The sequence below is a fragment of the Hibiscus syriacus genome, unplaced genomic scaffold (assembly GCF_006381635.1).
Source record: "Hibiscus syriacus cultivar Baekdansim isolate YM2019G1 unplaced genomic scaffold, ASM638163v2 tig00112383_pilon, whole genome shotgun sequence".
NCBI classification, from domain to species: Eukaryota; Viridiplantae; Streptophyta; class Magnoliopsida; order Malvales; family Malvaceae; genus Hibiscus; species Hibiscus syriacus.
In genome coordinates, this window is record NW_024063319.1 from 1621122 (window position 1) to 1643325 (window position 22204).

The 22204-nt window shown below is 35.6% G+C and overlaps 1 protein-coding gene and 2 long non-coding RNA genes across 3 annotated transcripts; 1 reads left to right on the plus strand and 2 right to left on the minus strand.

The window, feature by feature from the left end:
• The first annotated feature begins 1391 nt into the window (after positions 1 to 1391).
• LOC120178816 lies at positions 1392 to 4284 on the plus strand. The gene is made up of 3 exons (XR_005521550.1): positions 1392 to 1518; positions 1599 to 1822; positions 4275 to 4284. It is a non-coding gene; the product is annotated as an uncharacterized LOC120178816 (long non-coding RNA).
• Positions 1719 to 22151, minus strand: LOC120178817. Its single transcript, XR_005521551.1, has 3 exons — positions 22142 to 22151; positions 18412 to 18418; positions 1719 to 1835 (listed from the first exon to the last, which is right to left on the minus strand). It is a non-coding gene; the product is annotated as an uncharacterized LOC120178817 (long non-coding RNA).
• Positions 5212 to 8853, minus strand: LOC120178815 (rhamnogalacturonan I rhamnosyltransferase 1-like). The gene is made up of 9 exons (XM_039184600.1): positions 8379 to 8853; positions 7941 to 8008; positions 7770 to 7858; positions 7524 to 7686; positions 7114 to 7403; positions 6497 to 6701; positions 5879 to 6036; positions 5505 to 5804; positions 5212 to 5459 (listed from the first exon to the last, which is right to left on the minus strand). Exons 1-8 carry the CDS (start codon positions 8644 to 8646, stop codon positions 5531 to 5533), a joined length of 1515 nt encoding a protein of 504 aa, XP_039040531.1. The 5' UTR covers positions 8647 to 8853; the 3' UTR covers positions 5212 to 5459; positions 5505 to 5530.
• Positions 22152 to 22204: the final 53 nt, after the last annotated feature.

Below are 22204 nucleotides of genomic sequence, written 5' to 3' on the forward strand. Positions count from 1 at the left end.
ATATTTCCTGTCATATGATCTGATGCACCGAGTCTATTATCTATTGTACTGAGGAAACATATAGATTATTACCTTCAGTAGTAGTATAAGCCACATTGGTAGGCTTGGCTGTCATACTGCTCAAAATCTACTACAGCTCCTCTATCTGTTTCTTGCTAAAACTGCTTGAGGAATCATCTTGAGAGGCAATATAGGCCTCCTTTTGAAACCTGGACCGTGTGGACTGCCAATCGACTGATTTTTCGTGCAGCTTCCAACATTGATCTATCATATGGCCTGGTTTCTTACAATGTTCACACCAAAGGCGATTTTTCCTTTGCTGGTTCCTAGAGTTGGAACTGGTGACAAGTGCTGAAGCATCTGTTCGCTGAATTGGTGGCACTATCAGAGATCTTCGGCTTTCCTACCTCCGAATTTCTGAAAAAAACTTCTCAGACCAAATGAAGGGGTTTGGTGGCAAGAATCCTTCCTCTTCCTCCATCAAACGCTCCATTCAGCCCAGATAAAAACTGAAAAACTCTCTTCTGATTTGTCTGCCTGTTGTAGAAGTTGCTAACTTCTTGGCACTTTCATTCATTCTTTTCATATTAGTCGATTTGCTGCCAATACTTATTGAGAATTCTAAAGTATTGTGTGATAGTAAGGTCTCCTTGTCTGAGATCTTTAATTTGGTTCTCAACCCCAAAGAGCTCTGACGTATTGTCAGCACTGGAATAAGTATCTCGCGCTGCATTCCAAATTTCTGCAGCATTTTGGTAAAGCATGAAATTCTCCCCTATTTTAGGAATCATGGAATTTATTAACCATGACATTATCATGGTATTTTCACTCAGCCATGTATTGTACTTTGGGTCTGTCTCTTTTGGAATCAGCATTGAGTCAGAAAGATAGGCGATTTTCCTTCTTCCTGTGATATATAGCCGTATGGACTGGGACCATGGTAGGTAGTTGTTTCAATTTAGTTTGTAGGAGGTTATCCGTGAAACAAAGGAATCTGAAATATGAAAATCAGATTGAGAGGGGCTGGTCTGGGAAGTGATTTCGCATGCTAAGGGATCTGGATTATCCATGGAAAAAAAGAGTTGAACAGGAATTGATTTAAAGTGAATCGGAAATTGGATTGATAGTTCTAACATGATACCATGTAGAAAACAAAGTAAGTCTATGTTATTTCATTCTTATATCTTTCAGTAGGACATATTACGTCTTTATATACAAATTATGTCTATAAACTAGGAAACTCTAAGTTATGAAAAATACTAATCCTAGGAGATGTAATCCCTTGAAATAAGGGATTGAAAAACAGAAAGAATAATTACAGAATCTCTTAAGGGATGGAACATCTCATTTCTATAATTCCTACAACCTTATACTTACATAACCTACATCTATTTTAGAAACACAATTTGGGGCCACCTCGATTTACCTGTAAGTCGTGCCAATGAAGAGCTCATATGCCGGGTTGTCCTCGACGCCTGCAAATCTGCTTTGTCTGGCTATCATACCACCATTGAAGAGGTAACAATTTATCTTTACTAAATCTGCAAATCCTCTCTGTCTTGAAGGTCATGTCCGTACTGATTACTAGTTAATTGCAGGATGAAAAGCTGATGGAAGAGGGAAATCTTGATGAGAGGCAGAAAATTGCAGGAGTAAGAGCGGGGGAAAAGAAGGTGCTGCAGCAAATTGATGAGATCTTCAAGGGAAGGGAATCGGAATTGGATTTGTTGGAATATTACCAAGAAAGAAGGCTCAAAGATCTTGGTCTTGTTGGAGAGCAAGGTGAACTCATCTTCTGGGAGACCAACTAGGACATGTCAAGGTCCATGTCAATTCTATCCAATCGGCTGAACACCATTTTAAGCAATACCCTTCAATCTTGTCTAGTGTTGCTGCAGATGATTTCTGCTGCCTGAGCTATATATTTCTGAACATTATCCCTATCTGGTGACTAGGGGTGCACAAAAAATCCGAATATCCGAATATCCGAAAAAAATATCCGAAACCGGTTTTGGGAAAAACCGGTTTTTTTTTAACCGGATCGGATTTTTTTAAACCGGTTATTTTAACCGGTTTGGAGAAAAAAAACCTAGACCGGTTTTTTTACCGGATAAAAAACCGGTTTGAAAAAAACCGGTTAAAAACCGGTTTTTATCCGAAAAAAAAAATCGGTCTGGGTTTAAAAACTAGCCGTTAATATAGCCGTTGGGGGGTTTTGTGACCGTTTTTGACCGTTTTTTTCTTAAAAAATTACCATTTTACCACCTAAACATGTATAAATAGGTTGGGGATGTATTTGGTTGATTACAATTCCTCAAATCTTATTACACAACACTTAAACATCTCTCAAATCTTACTTTTGTAATTTTTGTTCATCATGAGTACACGGCTGAATCTTCCGTCGGGGAAACCTTGAAGTCGTGAGAGTGATCGAACACACTCGAAACAAAGATTTGGGATCACTACGATTTATGTGAGATGTCAATGGCTCGAGGAGGTCGTGTTGTAAACTTTGTCTAAAGTTTCTTGCATCGGAAGGAAACAACGTTGAAGAACCATTTGACAAAATCATGCAAGGCACTTCGCTCAAGATCGGATCCTAGTCAATCGAATCTTACACCGCAAGGTGGTGTTTTTGTTTACGACAACGAAAAATTACGAGAACGTTTACAAAGTTCGTGATTACAAAAGCATTGCCGTTCGACCACTTTGATGATGAAGATTTCACGACAACAATTCAACAACTAATGCAACCACGTTATACTCAAGTAAGTCGTACTACCCTTAGAAGAGATGCTATAAAATGTGGCGTACGGCGAGGGAAAAAATGATTTTAGGATTCCAAGAACACCGTTATGGTGTGTCGCTTACATGTGACGTTTGGAGTTCCCCTCATAATACCGGAAATTCGTTTTTAGCCGTTATTTACACTTTAAAAAGGGTAATTTGTCTTTATAAATTAGAAAATAAAGTTTTTTCTATCCTTTGATAATGCATCGAATAATACAAACTCGGTTCCAAGATTGAAAATATTACTTTCACCGATTTAGACGGTGCGTTTTTTCATACCCGTTGCGTTGCACACATAATTAATTTATCCGTGCAAGCCGGTTTGGAGGTTATTGAGCCGATTAGATTAGAATTCAAAACAATGATAAAATCGGTCTTTGTAACAACAACAAAAGACTAAATGATTATAACGATTTTGTAAGTCCGTTAATAAAAAGCTTTGGGTCCTAATTTGGATTGTCCAACTCGTTGGAACTCAACTTGGATGATGATGCATACTGCCTTAAGGCAAAGGGAAACATTGCAAACATTTCACGATCGGCTTTTCGAGAGGGGTCATGTCCCAAACATTTATCCGATTCGAGTTGGGAAACTATAGCCAAAATAACCGTTTGCTTGAGGTTTTTAAAAATGCAACTTTTTATCCGTGTTTATTACCCTACTAGCCCGTTGGTTCTTAATCAAATATTTTGTTGGCTACCGACTAAATGACTTTGAATTTGAACCGAAGTTTTTCAAGAATTGGCTTTGCATGAAGGAAAACTTTTAAAATATTTTAAGGAGATTCCCCCATTTTTACTTATGCCGCGCTTTAAACCCAACGTTAAATGTTGGTGGGGTTGAAACACTAATTGAACAAATTGCGTTTGCTTTTAATCTAACCGATGATGAACCCAACTTTGTCCAAACCAAATTATTTTAACAAATGTTTTCGAGACATGTTTGCAATTTATTTAAATAAATACGGATCAAGTGTAATACACGATCAATGAGAATGAATGTGGAATCATCTAGTAGACGTCCAAGTAACATAATTTGAATCTTACTCTTGTAAATTCCCAATCCAAACGATCACGTACTACCACCCCAAGTAGCGAGTTGGGAATTATATGTCATGCGATTTTCTATCAAAATGACATTTGAAGAGTTTGAAAGTTTGGATATTTTGGCTTGGTGAAGAAAAGGAAGCACAATTTCCGATTCTAGCCGCCATGGCCCGTGATTTACTAACCGTCCAAGCTTCTACGGTAGCTTCGGAATCCGCTTTTTCTGTTAGTGGCAGGGTTATATCGCATGGAGATCAGACTAAGTCCCGAGTCGGTGGAAGTATGCATTGTTTAAAGGATTATTTGGATGGAGCGGCTCGTAGCAACATATCCCACCTAGAAGATGCAATTGATGCCGATTTGGAAGCAAACTTACACATTGAAGAAGTCGAACTTGGAATATCCCCTCCAAACGAAGAAGGCGAAGATGATGAAAAGAGATGGCAATGTAGTTTATTTTATAACTTTTTCAATTATCGTAAACTTTGTTTCAATTATCGAACTTGAAGTTTTTAAGTATTTGAATTTATCGAACTTGGAAGTTTTTAAGTATTTGAATTTATCAACTTGGAAGTATTTAAGTATTTCAATTATTGAGTTAATTAAGTATTTCAATTAAGTATTTGAATTTATCGAACTTGAGGTTTGATGCTTTCTCTTTGATTCTCTCTTGATTCTAGTTGTTTGATGTTTCTTGTCTTTGATCAATGGCTTCTAAGCTTGCTTAAATACACCTTGAATCACTTCTGAACGTTAGTGATAATTAATGAAGATAATATAGCCGTTAAGTGTGAAAACATTTAATAAAAATGCTTGGAGCGTGGGGGAATCGGTACCCTCTCATAGGGAATCGGTTCCCTAAGTGTAAAATTCAAATATTTCGACCGTTGAATAGGGGGAATCGGTACCCCTATGGGGGAATCGGTTCCCTCCGAGCATTCTGGAAATCTCGGAGCCAAACCATTCAGTGAGGAATCGGTACCCCCTTGGGGGGGAATCGGTTCCCTATGAGTAATCTGGAATATTAAAATCGGAATTTTTATAACCGGTTTTTTAAAAAAACCGGTTTTTTTAAAACCGAAACCGGTTACACCGGTTAGGATATCCGGCCCTCCAAACCGGTTAAAAACCGAACCGGTTATTTTATAAACCGGTTTTTTTTCTATGAGAAAAAACCGGATCGGATAAAAACCGATCCGGATCGGATTGAAATCCGACAAATGTTCATCTCTACTGGTGACCCAATCGGCTTATAAATTGTTAATGATTTCCTGGTTATATGCATCCCTTTTGTGTGATAATTTGTGCTTGGTTTAGAAGGTATGAAATCAATTCTTCATATTGAGGCATTTGGGGGAATAGAGAGAAGGAAACTGTACAAATATTGGTTAATTCAACATTTGAATTTTGTCAGTACTGAATACAAATCAACAGGTAAGAGGGTGATAAAAAAACAAATAAATATATAAGCAAAAGTCGAAAAATATGTTCCCTTTTTCTTTTTGTGCCCAGATGGGAGCTGGAGTATTTTCTGCTGCAGTTTCTCACAGAACTCTTCCAAGAACATTTATAAATGGTCGTTTAGGGCAGTTTGTCCCGAACCTGACTGAATATCGTGCACAACTCACTGAATACGTGCACAAAGTACAGAAAGAGTTGTGCGGAAACCATTTTGAGCTGAGTTTCAGAGCTGCTCACTCAGTCATTGTAGCATTACTTGATTCACCAGGGGCTTCACACTTTGTTCCCTCACAAAGGCACTCTTGAGGATTTGCATAGAAATAATCTTCCTCTTTTGGTTTGTCTGGAATAACTCGACGACGGAAGGGCTGTCCCATCCGTTTTTCATGCGCTTGCCTTACGGTTAGTGCAAAGTCATTCCACGGAAGTGTCCCATTCTGATGCAAATCCAGCAATTCAACAAGTTTCTTTCGATCTGGCAGGATACTCTTTTTGAACCCATGATACCTAAAGAAAAACTTGTCAAGACAATGAACATAACTCCCCACTGCCTTGTTACATAATTCAGAAAAATACATAACCTGCGATGACCTTCTACAACTTTGGCCATGTTCCCATCATATGTTGGAATGAAAGTATTGCTGGCAACTGATACCATAAAGTCCAATGCTGCCATCTGAGATGAATGGTTCTGAAATTGCTGCAGCTCCGACGGATCTAACAGTGTTTCTTTTTTAACCTAAAATTGTAATAATGACTTGAGATCTACGAGAATCATATGCAACACAACAACAACACTAAAAAATGATGCCTGACTTAAGAGCCAAAAGTAGAGCTAATCCCACTAAATTGGTAAAATTGCACAGCGGTCAAGATTTAAGGATTCAGTGGCTCAGTTGAGCACAGTGAAAATAACTCGCGATAAATGAACTCTCTGATATGGGTGAGTGCCTCATACCATAGGAATAAAAAATGACTTTAACTGAACTCTCTGATATGGGTGAGTGCCTCATACCATAGGAATAAAAAATGACTTTAACGACAAGTCGGGGTCCCACAACAAATTCTTCGCAAAATTCTACAAAAAGCTTGGAGTTCCAATATCCAAAAATTGTTGCTAACCATAGAATCCAGTGCTTTGATGAGCATTCAAAACATATTAATACCGAAAGCTACATATTTGAGGGTCATAAACTTACAATACGTGGAAATGCAGCTCTTAGTGGTGCTAGTCTCCGTTCACTGCCATAAATCTCACCCGAAGCAATATAAATCTGAGTTTCCTTATCAAAACCCAATGCTTGCAAAATTAACGTTGTTTCCTCGGGTGTCAGAGGGCACAACCCTTGTTGTCTCCTCTCTTCAGATACTATCTCTTTCTCTCTCCACCAAGGGTATGCATACCTGAAAGGAAGAGGAAGCTATCTAATTACATTTGGTTTTTTCATTCTCAGATTCTTGTTATTGATAACGTTGCGATGATGAGATAATATAACAAAGTTAAGACTTACTTCTTGTCATCACTAATTATAATATTTTATGTAAGCTAAACCAAGGCAAGGAGGGATACACCATGATCATATTTCTCAAAAACTAAATTTGGTTATTGATAACTACCAATAGTTGGAAGCATCTTAGCTTTACATTACACCTAAGAAAAAATGCCCATATTACAAGCAGCACACGGCTTTCCTATCTTGTTTGCATGTGGCAATCTAGGGGTAACTAGTGTGTGTCTCCTAAATAGTGGGAACATCAATCCTTGCTAAGATAATTTCAGTTTGACAGGAATCTATCAGCTTCAAACATGACAAACCTCAGTCGTTTCAGCTCCTCGGCTTCTTCCACAGTGCAGCCATGCGTACAACCTGAGAAAGCCAACATGTCCATCTCATATCTTAAATGCAATGCCACAAAGGGTTCTTTTTCTTGAAGAATGTGAACCAATTTGTGCCCCAATGTTTCAATCTGAGGATTAAATTTCAGTCCTTGGAAATTAACACGGCATCTTAGTTTCTGAAGATCAAGTGGGATCCCATTATTTGCAAGTCGCGCATCAGTTCTATTGAAGTGTACTACCTTATGCTTACTGAACAGGGGTAGAATCTGTAAAATAATGTCAAAGGCAATCGAAAACACACGACACGATCTTATCCATCCATTGAGAGAATTATTAGTTTCCTGTTGTTGAAAATGAAACTATATGATTAATAATGAGCAACAAACCTGTTCTAAATAGTATTTTTCATTTGACCAGCTAACCGGAGGCATCTCAAAAGATTCAAACCCATATTTCCTACTAAATCTCTTTGGCAGCCTTCTGATAATGCGAACTTCATCCCTTAAAGAATCAATAAAATGTCTGACATCGAAAATATCCTCAAAATCACTGCAAATCACAAGTCAAAGACATTTGAGGCAGCTGCGTAAGAAGGGAACAACAATGTAATCTTTTCAGAATGATAAACACACCTAGGGTCTGCCCAGAATGATTTCTTATCAAGCTCCGGAACAACCAAAGTGAGATTTAAGAGTCTGGCAACAGTTACCATGTCACAGATCTAAAAATGCCAAACCGGATTAATAACAAACACAATACCAAAAGAAAGAAAGTAAACAAGAGCTAGAGAAAAAGACGCAGACCGCCGCACGCATTTGATTCAAGCCCCCATTGCACGAAACTTTAAGAAAACCGTTACTTGTGTAGTTTCCTGCAAATATACAAAAGAATGAATGCATTACCTTTTCCAAGATCGAATGAAAAAGCAAAAACAGTTTTCCTTCAGTAAAATCAATGGACTCATATATAAGGTATTCGGTATCAGTGAACAAATCCTCAATTGCCGAATAAGAATAAGTTACGGAGGTTCCAGACTAGAACATTACATAGAAACAACCATTTCCCCACAAAGCAACCGTAACTCAAGAAGATGATCAATAACCCAGAAACTTAGTGAAATGTAAACTGAGGTTGCTGCTTAAAAGCCTAAAGAAATTACAAGTTTCCTCATACTAATTATTTCTCAAATTCAATAAAATCCAAACAAGAGAACGAAAAGAGGGGTACGGAGGTAAACTCACCGGGAGGAGCAAGAAGGGGAGGGGCATGGAGGGAGTGTTGAAAATCAGGAAGAGGGCGCGTGATCCGGGAAACGCCGCCGGTAAAACCAGTAAGCAAACGGGGGTGCCATAGCTCGGCGACGGCGACGATGTGTACCAAACAAGTCCAAAGCAAAATGCTGGAACAAACTCTAAAAAACCAAACCCGAAGGCGAGTCCGATGAAGCGCTTGACTAGGAAACTTGTCGGACCTCACTTGTTGTATATTATTCTCAGATCTAACCTCCATTTCTCTTCCTCGCTCCTCATTGCCGCTTCTTCATTTGAACAAATACCTATCAATTCAAGAAATACGCGATTTCCCTTTCTTTCTAAAAAAAGAACCCTAGAAAGAGATCTCGAGTCTAAATGGCTAAAGCAAACAAATATCAAATTAATTTGAAAAAATAACAAAAATGAATCTCAACAACCAAACATATAATAACTGGAAAAAAAATTTGGCGGAGGAAGAAAAAGAAAACCGTTAAAAGTTACTCTTTTATCTTTTTCCCGTTTCTTGGATTTTAAAACCTGATAGTTCAGGCCTGTTTGGTTACCGAGAAATATCAAAGAATTGAAGTTAAAATTTTATAACCCTTTAAATAAATCTAATCGATAATTTTTGTCAAATTTAACGTTTACCGATCCTTTGAATACCATCAAAAATCCATCCCACCGGCTATTTATACAAACCCCAATAATGTCCTCAAAAGTATCGATCAGCTGTGAGCCAAAGAAAGAAAGAAAAAAAATCAGACCTTCAGGAACATTACACTGATGGAAGATGCTAAATACTAGCCCACATCGCCTCAGATTAGTTTCACGTCAACAACATGAAATCATTAGCTGATTCACAAAACCACTCCTCCTTTGTGAAACTCATACATACATTTATAACATAGTATTAATATAAAAGGCACATGACATGCTATATACCTCTCATTTTGGAATCTCAATGGACATATATAGGAATAAAACTGAGAACCCAAACCCATTTGCATCGAATCTGGTTCTATCTTGCTTCAAATATTCATATGCTTTCACTGCAAACATTCCTTTATATGCATGTTTGAAGTAATGTTTGCAGTGAGTAAAAGCAGTGAAAAGTACGTAGGTCTTTATTGTAGAGAGATTCCATGAAATTAATGATACAGACAGCTTTGGATCATATATTCCGTCCGCTCTTCCATTAAATCTAACTGAAGATAATTTAAATTAATGATAATGTAACCAAAAACCATGAATGATTATAAGAAAATTTAAGATTGAAATAGTTTTTTTTTCCTTTTTATAAATTTTGAATGATGATTGTAGACATATTTTCGTCCGGACACATTTAGTATATAGTATATAGTATATTATGGTACATAGTATATTATATTATATATATATATTATATAGTAAAATATTATATTTATATATTATGTATATATTATATTAGCTATATACTATATAGTATATATGTATATATTTAGTACATATTATATTATATTATATTTATAATATTATTATGTTATATATAGATAATATTATTTATATTATATATAATATTATTATGTTATATATATAATATTATTATATTATATACTTATTATATTAATTTATTTAATTTTATTCGGTCCAGTTCTAAGGAGTTCAGCAAGGGTCCAAATTCAGGTCGAGCAAGGGGCCCAACCGGGTAGGCTAGTCTGACCCAACAAGCCAACCCGGGAAGCCCAGTAAGCCAGATCAGGGTTTCAAACTTAGTAAGGGCGCCACACAAATGGAGCGAGGTAGCCACACGCAGTAACCGACCGAGATTTTGGCAGAGCAAATCGGAGCCACCCGGGACTAAACCATCCCGAGATTTTCGGCCAACAACGAACTCAAGCCCGAGTAAAATGGGGATGAGGGAAAACGACTCCTGAAGTGAACGAAAATAGCCCCGACGAGGGCTATATAAATACCACAACGAGAAGCCAATCAAAGGGACGAAAAGACATCACCGGAGTAACCCAAAAACAACCAAAAACACATAAAAACATTGGATAGCAACACAGAGAAAAAGAAACCAAATACCAAGCAACCAGAACCAAAAAGCATTTGAATATCCATAAAAAAATCATAAAAACCAAAGTTTTTTTTCGTCGAAGAATCGTCGAAAAATGAATAAACGCTGAAGCTAGGAAGGAAGATGCCGAGAAGTGGAAAGGTCTCGCCGAAAAGGTAAAAAATCGAAAGTTCTTTTGTAGATCTACGTCGGTTGGGGGTTTAGAATAATTGAGGTTCAGTTTTAGGTTTGGGGTAACGAGAGGAGCATTTTGGGGGGTGTTTAGGTTTTTCGGTCACCGGAGGTTGTGGCCGGAGTAGTGGGTGGGATGGTAGGGTTTCGTCGGAGTGTGGTCGCCCTATGATCAGTTGGGGGAAAGGTTTGAGAGGATTTTGAGAAAATAGGGAGGGTTAAAATTTGAGAAATGAAATTTTTGGGTGTTTTAAGGGCTTTATATAGTGGGGACTAGAATGTAATTATAAGATTTTTAAATTATTTCTGCAGTCCCTATTATTTTGATGAGTAATTCATTTTGGTCACTTATTGTAAATTTGTCCTTGAATTTTGAATTAATTCAATTTAATCCCTGTTATATTTTTATATTTTTACAATTTGACCCCTTAACTTTTATTTTTCTCCTTACAGCTTCCAATTAACTTATATTTAATATTAATTTGGCTTCTTTTTTTAGGAAAATTTTAATTGGTCAAAGGTAAGTAATTTGGATCGAACTTTTAAATTTTAATTTAACTTTTAATTTTTGCAATTAAGACAACCAAGAAATCAAATTGGTTCCGAAAGGGCAATACAAGGGTGCTAATCCTTCCTTAACTGTAATCGACTCCCGAATCTGATTAGTTTCTCTACTCTTCTCTTCTCTTCTTGTTTTTAAAGCTTGATCATAATGAAGTTCCATTGATAATCTCAATTTCAATATATTTTCCAGCAAAGTGAGGATATTTTCCTTGGTTTTATTTCAAGCTTCGAGGGTAAGTGATTAAGTGTTAATGATTTTATTGAATTGTTAATTTAATTGAAAGGATTTCTAAGATTTTAATTGATTTTCAAAGCTAATTAATGTGCTAATTTATTGAATTGATTTTGAGGTTTTCTTAATGAAATTGAGTTTCTTTAGAGTTATTAAATCATATTAAATCAATTTTTTGATCGTAAATGATTTGGATGTTGATTTCTTGAAAACAATGTCGATTTTCGGTATTTTTGGGAATACGGGAATTTAGGTTTGTAGATGTTGTTTTGTGCGGTTCTATATGAGTTATATGTTGATTCTAGTTGTTTTTGTTTATCAGCTTTTACTGTGGAGATTCGTGCGTTTCGGTTTGGATCTTTTGGAGTGACGTTTCGGTAAGGTTTTCAGTGTTTTCGGCGATTGTGTTTTGTTTTAGAAACAGAGGATTCTTCTTTGTTTTAGATTAGATTTTGATGTGTTAATTTGCTTTGCAAAGTTCTTATTGTGTTGTTGGTTGAGTAAACTTGGTGCTTTGAGTTTGTTGAACGTTGAGGTAGTGTTTGGAAGTATTTTCGGTTTTTGGATAGCAAGATGAGTGGCTCTCATTTTTAGTAAATGAACATGGTTCAAGGTTGAGGTTGTATAGTGTTGCATTGTAATTCTGATATATATATATATATATTGTGTTATTTGGTTAATTATGATGATGGAATATGAATTATGTAGATTTACATATGATGCCACTTACGTTGGAAATGAGAATGTGAATTGTGAATATGATGTATTGCAAATGATGCATAGAATTTTGGAAATGGTGAAAATATATATATATATATTCTGAATGTTAATTGGATGAGTTGAACTTTCTGACTATCCAAATATGTGAATTTATCATGACAACCAAATCCGTAAGTGTGTTTCAAAGTATATTTGAATTGATATGTGAAAACTATGCATTATTGATAACCACTCTTGGTGAATTGGATTAATTGGCTATTGTTCTTAATATGACCTTTGGATATGAAAGGCATGCCTAGGAAAGAGTACTCTATGTGCCTTTTATTAGTGTGTGATTCGGGATTATACAAGGTTTGGATGGTACGTTAAGCTTTGCTCTGAGAAGATAAGTGGTAAGATTAGGCGTTGAGTTTACTCTGTAGTTCGTCGTTTTGGATCTATGTGAGTTCGTAAGTAAAATAGGAGTTGTATGGAGTATGTTTATCCAATGAGTGAGTTGTGTTTCAGATAAAAGCCATTGATCTTAAAATAGAAAAATGTGTGTGATTGTGTGACTTATCAAGGAAGGTAATTGCGCATGTGTGCTTGTGATTTCTTTTGAACTATATGGTCCTTTGATGTTTGTTTAATTTGGAAATCAAGTGATTTGGAAAATATTAGTTGATCATTCAAGTATGAGATGTTGAATTATATGTGTAGAGTAAGGAACAAGTTACGTATGAACATATAGGATTGATCTTTATCTTGGTTATGTGCATTGTTTTGAATGTTAGTCATTCACTGGGCTTTGTAAGCTCACACTCGTTAAAAATTTACAGAGGATTAAATTCGAGTTTTGAGGCGAGGAGTTTGGCATCGGTGTGATCAAGCAAGGCTATGGCATAAAGCTATACGTATGCGGTTTTTGAAAACTTTGTGTTGTAATTTGGGGATGTTTGAGACTTATACCTATTATTCACTTTGTTGGACATATAATGTTGGATTTTGGTTTGTAATAAGTGGATTTACGTTTGGGATGTGATGTTGTTTTGATTTTTTGACATCGGATTTATAAATATGAACTTGTTGCTTGAAGCATGAGATTACTCAAATATTGATTTATAACCCTAAAAAAGTGTTTGGAGTGTTTAGTTAAGTGTAACTTGGTAAACTAAATGTGTTAGACTCTTAGGTTTCATGAAATGACCTTAAATGCCTAAAATGAGTAGGTGATTTGTGCTTGAAATGAACTTTTATGCAATTGTTGACTTTTGGTGCCAAATCCTTGATTAATGTGTAGACTTGTGTTAATATAGCATGCTACACCTTTGTTTTGACATGTATGAAGTGGTTGAATAATGTCCAAGCATGTTCCTAGTCCATGATTACTTTTATGTGGGTGATTAGTTGATCAAATATGCATGTTCATAGCAAATCTGCAATTTTTCAGGAAAATGATTGATCCCTTAGGGGAAAGAATCGATCCCAAACTTTCTATTTTGCAAAGAATCGATCCCCCGTGAAAAGGATCGATCCCTTCACTATTTTTCTCGATGGAAAAAGGTGAAATTGCATTCATTAAAGATCTGAAATATTGACCCCTTAATGATTATGTAAGTTTAAGTTAACTCATTAATTGATTTGCTTAATTACTTAAACTCTTAATTTGGAATTTGATGAGATTTGAGTAATCGCTTCTTTAACACACTTAATTATATAATAGAACTCTCATTTGCATGTCATTGTTTGGTACATAATTTTTGCATATTTACGTTTAGATCCCTAATCTTGTATGATCAATTGAGTGATTGTTTCATGTCCGATTGGTATGAAATTTTACGTGTTGCTTCCTTATGACATTGTTTAACATTTAGTAACCTTAATTGGGCGATTTGACTTGTTGATTTATTATGTGATGTGAAATAACCAAAATACCCCTAAAAGTTTAAATATAATGTTTGCATGTTTAATTGAGATTCAATTGCATGTTAGTTACATTAAACGTTGTATGTGATGAATAATAAGAGATTTTATTTTGTTTGATTTCGCGAAATGTGGATCATGATCTGTCCAATACGATTGGAATCTAATATATGCTCAAGTATCCGGCTCAGACTCCTTGACCGGGTGTGGGGCGTTACAAACATAATGCAAAACAATTAAATATAGGCTTAAATGCCAAATTACCCCCTGAACTATACCGTTTGTACCGAATTACCTCCTAAAGTACTTTTTGAGACATTTGCCCCCTCGACTATAAGTCGTTACCCTATTTGCCCCATTTCGTCAACTCCGTTAAAAATAAATCTTACTAACCAATCAGAACAAGCCATGTCATCTCCTAATTTTTATTTTCTTTATCTAAATAAATAAAAATAAAATAATAAATAAAATAAAATAAAAAACATACCAAAAATACCCCTCCTTCCCCAACCCCACCACACCTCATCCGTAATTTTTTTTGTTCAGTATAGCTTTAATCTCACAAAACCCATCATCAAGCTTAGTCATGTATTCTTCTTCTCCATCTTCATTATCGTCCTCTTGTTTTTCTCCTTCTTCCTCATCATCATCGTTTTTCTCCCTGTAGCCTATGACTGATAGAATCTGTGCCACCACCACCATTCCATTACTTAGGTTTTTTTTTATTGATTTTTGTCACTTTTTTCATTCATCCTTTTCTTCTCCTCGCTTCTCTGAATCTTCAGCAAGTTTGTTGATTCAAAATCATGGAGTTCAGTAACTATATCTCACTTTCTTCTTGTCGGACCACTGGTCATTTTTCCCTTCCTCAGATCGTTGAAATCGAGCAGAAATCGGAAGACCCACATGCTCTAATCAGGTATTCCCATCAAGGCAGTTCACATCTTTTTCTTCTTATGTATTACGTGGTAATCTGTATTTCTGTTTCACCAAATTATCGTTAATAATCTCTGTTTAAATTTTAGTTTTGAATTGTTAACTGTTTTTCTTCATTACTTTTCTTTCATACCATACGTCAAAATCAAACTCCATTTTTGTGGGTTTTAAATGTTAGATATCTATATTGCATTAGCAGACTCTTCAATATTCATGAGGCATTGCATATTTGCATTGATTTGAAGTTTGAAAATTTGAACCATCATTCATACAGATCACTGCAGCTGCAATCTTTTGAAAACAACAACGCAGACTGAAAGATAATGCAGCTGAGTTGGGATTCGATTCGATTCATCTTTTTTGTTTTTGTTTTGGGGAGTGAGTTTCTTCATATGGATAAAGTGTAATCCAGAAGAAAAGATGTCCAGGGTTATGGCTGCCAGTTTTCTTTTTAGTGCTGCTACTGACATTTGATTTTTATCCCTCTCTATATATGCGTTATCGAATGCCCTTCCTTAGATCGTTGAAATCGACCAGAAATCGGAAGTGTCTAAGACGTTTCTCTGACTGACGACGGAGAGTGCAAATAGTACACCTCAAAGAGTGTAACTAGTCTCAAAAAAATAAGTGTTTATCTTCCTCACAGGGTCTGCTTACCAAAAAAATGAGTTCGAGAGTCGGTTACGTATGGGGAAGGATTAGCACCCCATAACGCCCAAAATTGATACCGTTATTTATTAATTAGTGTCTTTGCGATAAATTATAAATTTGTTCTTAATTTACAAATAATTTAATATAGATAAATACTAAATAATATTTACTAGTCCTATAATATTATATTATAATAACATATTATAAAATTAACTTAATATATTAATATCATAATTAATATAATAAATAATGATTAAAGTATATAATGGTAAAATTAATCAATCTAATTTGAAATATGTATTGATTATGTAATTTACCCTAATTTATAATATGGGACGTAGATATAAATAATTAAAATTTAAAGGACAAAATACATAATTTTACTTGGAATGTATTTATTTACGGTCAGGGACTAAAATAAAATTAAATAAAATTAAAGGATAAAACTAAAATGTATAAAACATACTTTTTAATGACTAAAATGAACAGTTACAAGGTTATAAGGATAGCGGGTGTAATTTGCCCATACCTAGATTTACGCACATGTCCCTCCCCAAAATGACGTCGTTCGGGGAGGGATATATACAAGCCTTAAGCCTCATTTTCCTCTCCTCTCTTCTCTCTCTAACCGAGAGAACTCTCTCGGTTCTCTTTAGTTTCCTCGTCTGAGGAAGATCGATCACCGGCCGACAGTCATGCGCCACTGATAGCCACCGCCGTCGGTCACCACCCACGGTGGTCGAAAAACATAAAAATACCCAGAAATTTACTCTTTTTACGCTAAAGCCTAAACCGAACTTTGTTTACCCTAAATAAGCCTCAATCAAAGCATATCTAAGGTTTATACCTTCGGCGTTTCATCTTCTCTGGTGGCGCGTGGAGGGGCGTAGGTGCTCCAATGATGGTAAGGCTTCGTTTCCTTCACTCTCTTCTCTCTATTTTCTGATTTTGTGTATTGGATACTTGTTGTGTTTGCTTTCTTGTCTCCTCTTGTTAGTTTACATGTTCACCCTATTTATAGGGGTTTTCGAAGCTCCCTTTGGACTGGTTAAAAGGTTGTACCCCGGTGAGTCACCGGAGCTACGGTGGTGACTCACCCTAGGGAAGGTGAGTTGTGCGGTGAAGAAACTGAGTGCATTTAATGCACTCATATTGCTTTGATCTGGAGAAGATATGACAGCATCGTGGCATGTACTGGTTGGAGCGTTCGACGGCGGAGGCATCATCACTTTTATGGCGGTGTTGGAATAGCCCTAGGGTTACAATGAGTACCCTAGGGTTTTGCTGGTTGCACTGGTGACCGTTAGATTTGTCTCTGGATTGGTTGGCTAGGATCCGTGCGGCACTGGAACCTGTGTGAAAACCCTAATAGCATTTAGGGTTTACTCCTTAGACCTGCTAGACTATTCGAATCAAGTCTGGGCCTGAACCGGGTCCTAGTATATTGAGATTTACGTGTAATATAGGCTTCGGGTTGTAATCGGGAATTGGTCTAAATCTATTTTCATTCGGGCATGTACAATTGTAACAAGTAATAATAATTATAAAATATAAAATAACGTAATTATAATATTATAATATTATATTGAAACCAAATTAGGACGAAAATGACTGTCGACAACTGCCCCTCTTTGGTTATTTTTGTGTTAACAAGAATAAAGCAAAGATAAAAAAACAATAAGTTTTCATCTAATTGACTTTATATTTGATAAAAATTTGTTCCACTACTCTTTCGTGGAGATCGAACTTTTGATCTGATCTTGCTTCACTACTCTTTTTTGTGAATGTTGGATATGCATTGTTTCACTACTTTTTTGTGAATGCTTGATTGCATTTCTTGTTTCCACTACTCTTTCGTGGAGATCGGATTGACTTGAAAGAATCTATTTCATTACTCTTCTGTGAAGACCAGATTCAATGTTGATTTGCTTCCACTACACTTTCGTGGAAATCAAATCTCGGGATTCGAATTTTCAAAAAAACATGCAAATGTTACATTGTGTTTGCTATCATGCATTTATGAATGTCATGATCTTGTTTATGCATAAAATGTGTGCAATGACAAAAAAAATTTCTTCGAACAAGGACCCCTTTTAATTGTCGATTTCATCTTAACTGACCATCTTGATATATTTTTTCAAACTTGATCCTGCTTTTGTTCTTCTTGAATTTCACCAGTGCAAATGACAAACCCTTCAATTAATGAAAAAATTTTCAGATCAAGTATCTGAAATTTCTTTATGCTCCCATGTTTCATATCATCATATGTTAAAACATTGCTAGCCTCAGAATATCAATATTCTTCAAAGACTTTTTGTACAGTAATACACCATGATTTTATGTACTTCAAATTAAACTACATGTTTTAAATTTTCAAATCAAGATGATTTGCAAAAAGAATTAAAAAGAAAATATATATATATATTTTTTATTTATCCAAAGAATTTACATGGTAAACTTTTATTTGTAAAGACAAAATAGTCATCCTCAAATACCGATAGCACAAATGCTTTTGACCTGGCGCGCCACAAAGTTATTTGAGCGTAGTTTCTGTCGAAAGGATCTCAAAATTATGATGAAGGTATGGAGTTCCTTAAATCCTTCCTTTCATGCAAAATATCTTTTAACTGCATCTGAATTTACTGGGTAAGGTAATTCAGTCCATCCATTTCCGTAAGGACTAAAGCTCCTCCAGAAAAAAAACCATTTTTTATAACATAAGGTCCTTCCCAATTTGACATCCACTTTCCTCGGTAATCCTTTTGAAAAGGTAAAATCCTTCTGAGCACAAGATCCCTATCGTAAAATTCTCGAAGGCGAACTTTCTTATCATGAGCTCGTATCATCCTCCTCTTTTGATACATCTGACCATGACAAATTGCTTTCATTCTTTTTTCTTCGATCAAATTCAACTTGTCATATCTAGTTTGTACCCAGTCTACCTCATCTAGCTTTACTTCTGATAGAACCCATAATGAAGGAATTTCTACCTCAATTGGCAAGACTACTTCCATCCTATAGGTTAATGAAAAAAGAGTTGCCCTAGTCAATGTTCGTACTGAAGTTTGATAGGCTAATAGAGCAAATGGTAGTTTTTCGTGCCAATCATTATAAGTTTCAGTCATGTTCTCAATAAGCCTCTTTATATTCTTATTAGCTGCCTCAACCGCTCCATTCATTTTTGGGCGATAGGTGGTGGAATTATGATGCTTTATATGGAATTGTTCATAGACTGATTTCATCATTTTGTTGTTCAGATTCAAAGCATTGTCAGTAATAATTCTCTCTGGCAGACCATATCGACAAATGATCTCTTTTTTCAAGAACTTACAGACTTTGGACTGAGTAATGTTTGCATAAGAAGTTGTTTCTACCCATTTGGTAAAATAGTCTATTGCTACCAAAATGAAGCGATGATCATTTGAAACTTTTGGAAAAATTAAGTCTGCTAGCAAACGTATAATGCTCTTCATTTGGTGAAACTAAAATTGCCCCAATTTCGTGCCCCAAAGCATTCGAATCACGATCAAAAGTCAACTTCCAATATTCATTAGTGGATGTAATTGATTTTCTTACTGATATTGCCATCAAATCCTCATCAGGAAAATCAAAATTTATTGGCTCATATTCTTGATAAGTTCTACTTGCAATAAATTCAGCTATTGCACTCCCTTTTACTGCTTTTCGACTAACATATTAGATGTCAAATTCTGATAAAAAAATTCCAACGAGCTAATCTTCCAGATAATACGGGTACATTCATAAGATACTTCAAAGGATCAAATCTGGATATAAGCCATGTAGTGTGATACAACATATACTGCCTAAGCCTTCAAGTGGTATATACCAGAGCACAACACAATTTCTCAATCAAAGAATATTTAGTTTCATATTTAGTGAACATCTTACTGAGATAATAAATAGCTCTTTTTTTCTTCTCAGTTTGATCATGTTGTCCTAATACACATCCCATTGAATTTTTCCAGACCGATATATAAAGAATTAAAGGTTTATCTGGGATAGGTGGTACCAATATTGGAGTACTTGATAGATATTTCTTAACTGTCTCAAAAGCTTCTTGATATTCTTCATTCCATGTCCCATAATCATTTTTTCTAAGGAGACGAAAAATAGGATCACATTTCTCAGTTAACTGCGAAATAAATCGAGCTATATAATTAAGTCTTCCTAAAAATCCTCAAACCTCTTTTTGTGTTCGTGGGGGTGGCAAATCTTGAATAGCTTTGACTTTATATGGGTCTATTTCAATTCATTTTTGGCTTTTAACAAATCCCAAAAGTTTACCAGATGTCACCCCAAATGTACACTTATTTGGGTGTAGCTTTAACTGAGATTCCCTTAATCTCTGGAAAAGCTTCCTTAAATTCTCAACATACTCTTCTTCGGATTTGTTTTTGACAATCATATCATCGACATAAACTTCTATTTCTTTATGCATCATGTCGTGAAATAATGTTACCATATCCCTTTGATAAGTTGCCCTTGCATTCTTAAGTCCATATGGCATCACTTTATAACAAAACGTTCCCCATAGGTTAACAAATGTTGTTTTCTCCATATCATCAGGGTACATTCTGATTTGATTATAGCTAGAGAAACCATCCGAAAATGAGAATAGAGAATTCTTAGCAGTATTGTCCACTAATGTATCTATGTGTGGCAAAGGAAAATTATCCTTTGGACTGGCTCTATTAAGATCTCGATAATCAACACACATACAGACTTTACCATCTTTCTTTGCTACAGGGACAATATTTGCTACCCATTCAGGGAATTTAGCTACTTTAAGAAATCCAGCATCAAATTGCTTTTTTACTTCATCCTTGACTTTGAGTAGAATTTCAGGTTTCATTCTTCTCAACTTTTGTTGCACAGGCTTACATTCTGACCTTATTGGTAACTTGTGTACTACCAATTCTGTATCCAATCCCGGCATGTCTTCATATGACCAAGAAAATACATCTTTGTACTCTTGCAGCAATTCAATCAAATCTTGTCACCCTTTATAAGATAAAGTGGTGCAAATTTTCACCTCATTCTTATCCATATCAGACCCTATATTTAAGATCTCAATAGGTTCCTTATGTGGTAGGATTTGCTTATCCTATTTTTCTACCATTTTTAACAGCTCAAAGGGTAAATCACATCCTTCATCATAACCCTCAACTTCCTCAGGACATATATGTTGCTCAAAATCAATTTCTGGGTCAGTATTATCGGCATCTATGTCATTGATATTTGAGTTCCTGAAAGAAAAATAAACAAGAGTATATATATAATCATGAAAATGCATTTGAAATGATTGCCATTTGTAACTAATACATCTTTATTGAAAAAGAAAAACACATAGTTTAACCCTTTACACAAAATCAAACTATTGCCCCAGGGTATAGGCAACAGTGAAAGTTCTGGTGTATTACTCTGAAAAAGACTTGAAAACTACAGATAATTATTCCGCAGTCCAATTATTTAACTCAAAGTCCAATGATGCGGGGTAAATGCCCATAGCTTTTCTTTCTACAAATTCATCATCTGATATGACATTGATACTCATTTCTTTCAAAGCATCTTCAACAATTATCCCTTTTCTTTGTCGATCTTCTTGGAAAACATGTCCTACAGACACAAAAATATTATTTAATGGTGGAAAGGTCATTGGTTCCCATGTGAGATCTTCTCCAGCTAACTTTGTCTTTCTCAATTCTTGACTCTTTTTATTGCCCCTCTGTCTATCTTTTAAGGCTAGTTGATATCCAAACCAAATCGATCTTTCTTGGAGATAGGTAAAACTGGATTAACTGTCCCTTACAAATAGCTTCCTAATTTTTTTTCCAGTTTTTACCACTTTCCCCAGGGTCAATCTGAGTCCCATTTTTATGCAATTGGAAACTTTGGGTTTAGGCATCTTTTCCCCCTCAGCCACAAATGTTGCATTGATAAATTCCAAGGATCTGAAGGAGCATTCAATAGCTTCTTCATCCAATTCGACATATGGAACAGTGGTAGAGACTGAATCAATGACGTCTTCTTCAGCATTAAGACATATCAGCCTACCATCTATTACAAATTTTACCTTTTGGTGTAGTGTAGATGGAACGCCCCATCTTGATGAATCCAGGGTCTTCCTAACAAACAATTGTAAGTGGGTATAATATCCATTACAAGGAATTCTATCTCATATGTAGCCGGACCAATAGTTAAGGGAATATCGATTTTCTCTAATACCTCATTCTTAGCTCCATCAAAAGCTCGGATAATACTCTGACTACTTCTTATGAGTGTGCTAAAAATTGGTAATTTCTTCAAGGTCACTAATGGCATTACATTCAAAGCCGAGCCATTATCTATTAACACTCGAGATAAAATATGTCCTTTGCACTTAACTGTAATGTACAAAGCTTTAGGGCTACTGTTCATCTCAAAAGGAATTTCATCTTCGAAAAAAGAAAGGAAATTGTCAGCCTGTATATTTGTAATCAACCTGTCTAATTTGTTTACAGGCAATTCCTTTGATACAAAAGTTTGATTTAACACTTTTAACAAAGCATTACGATGTGCTTC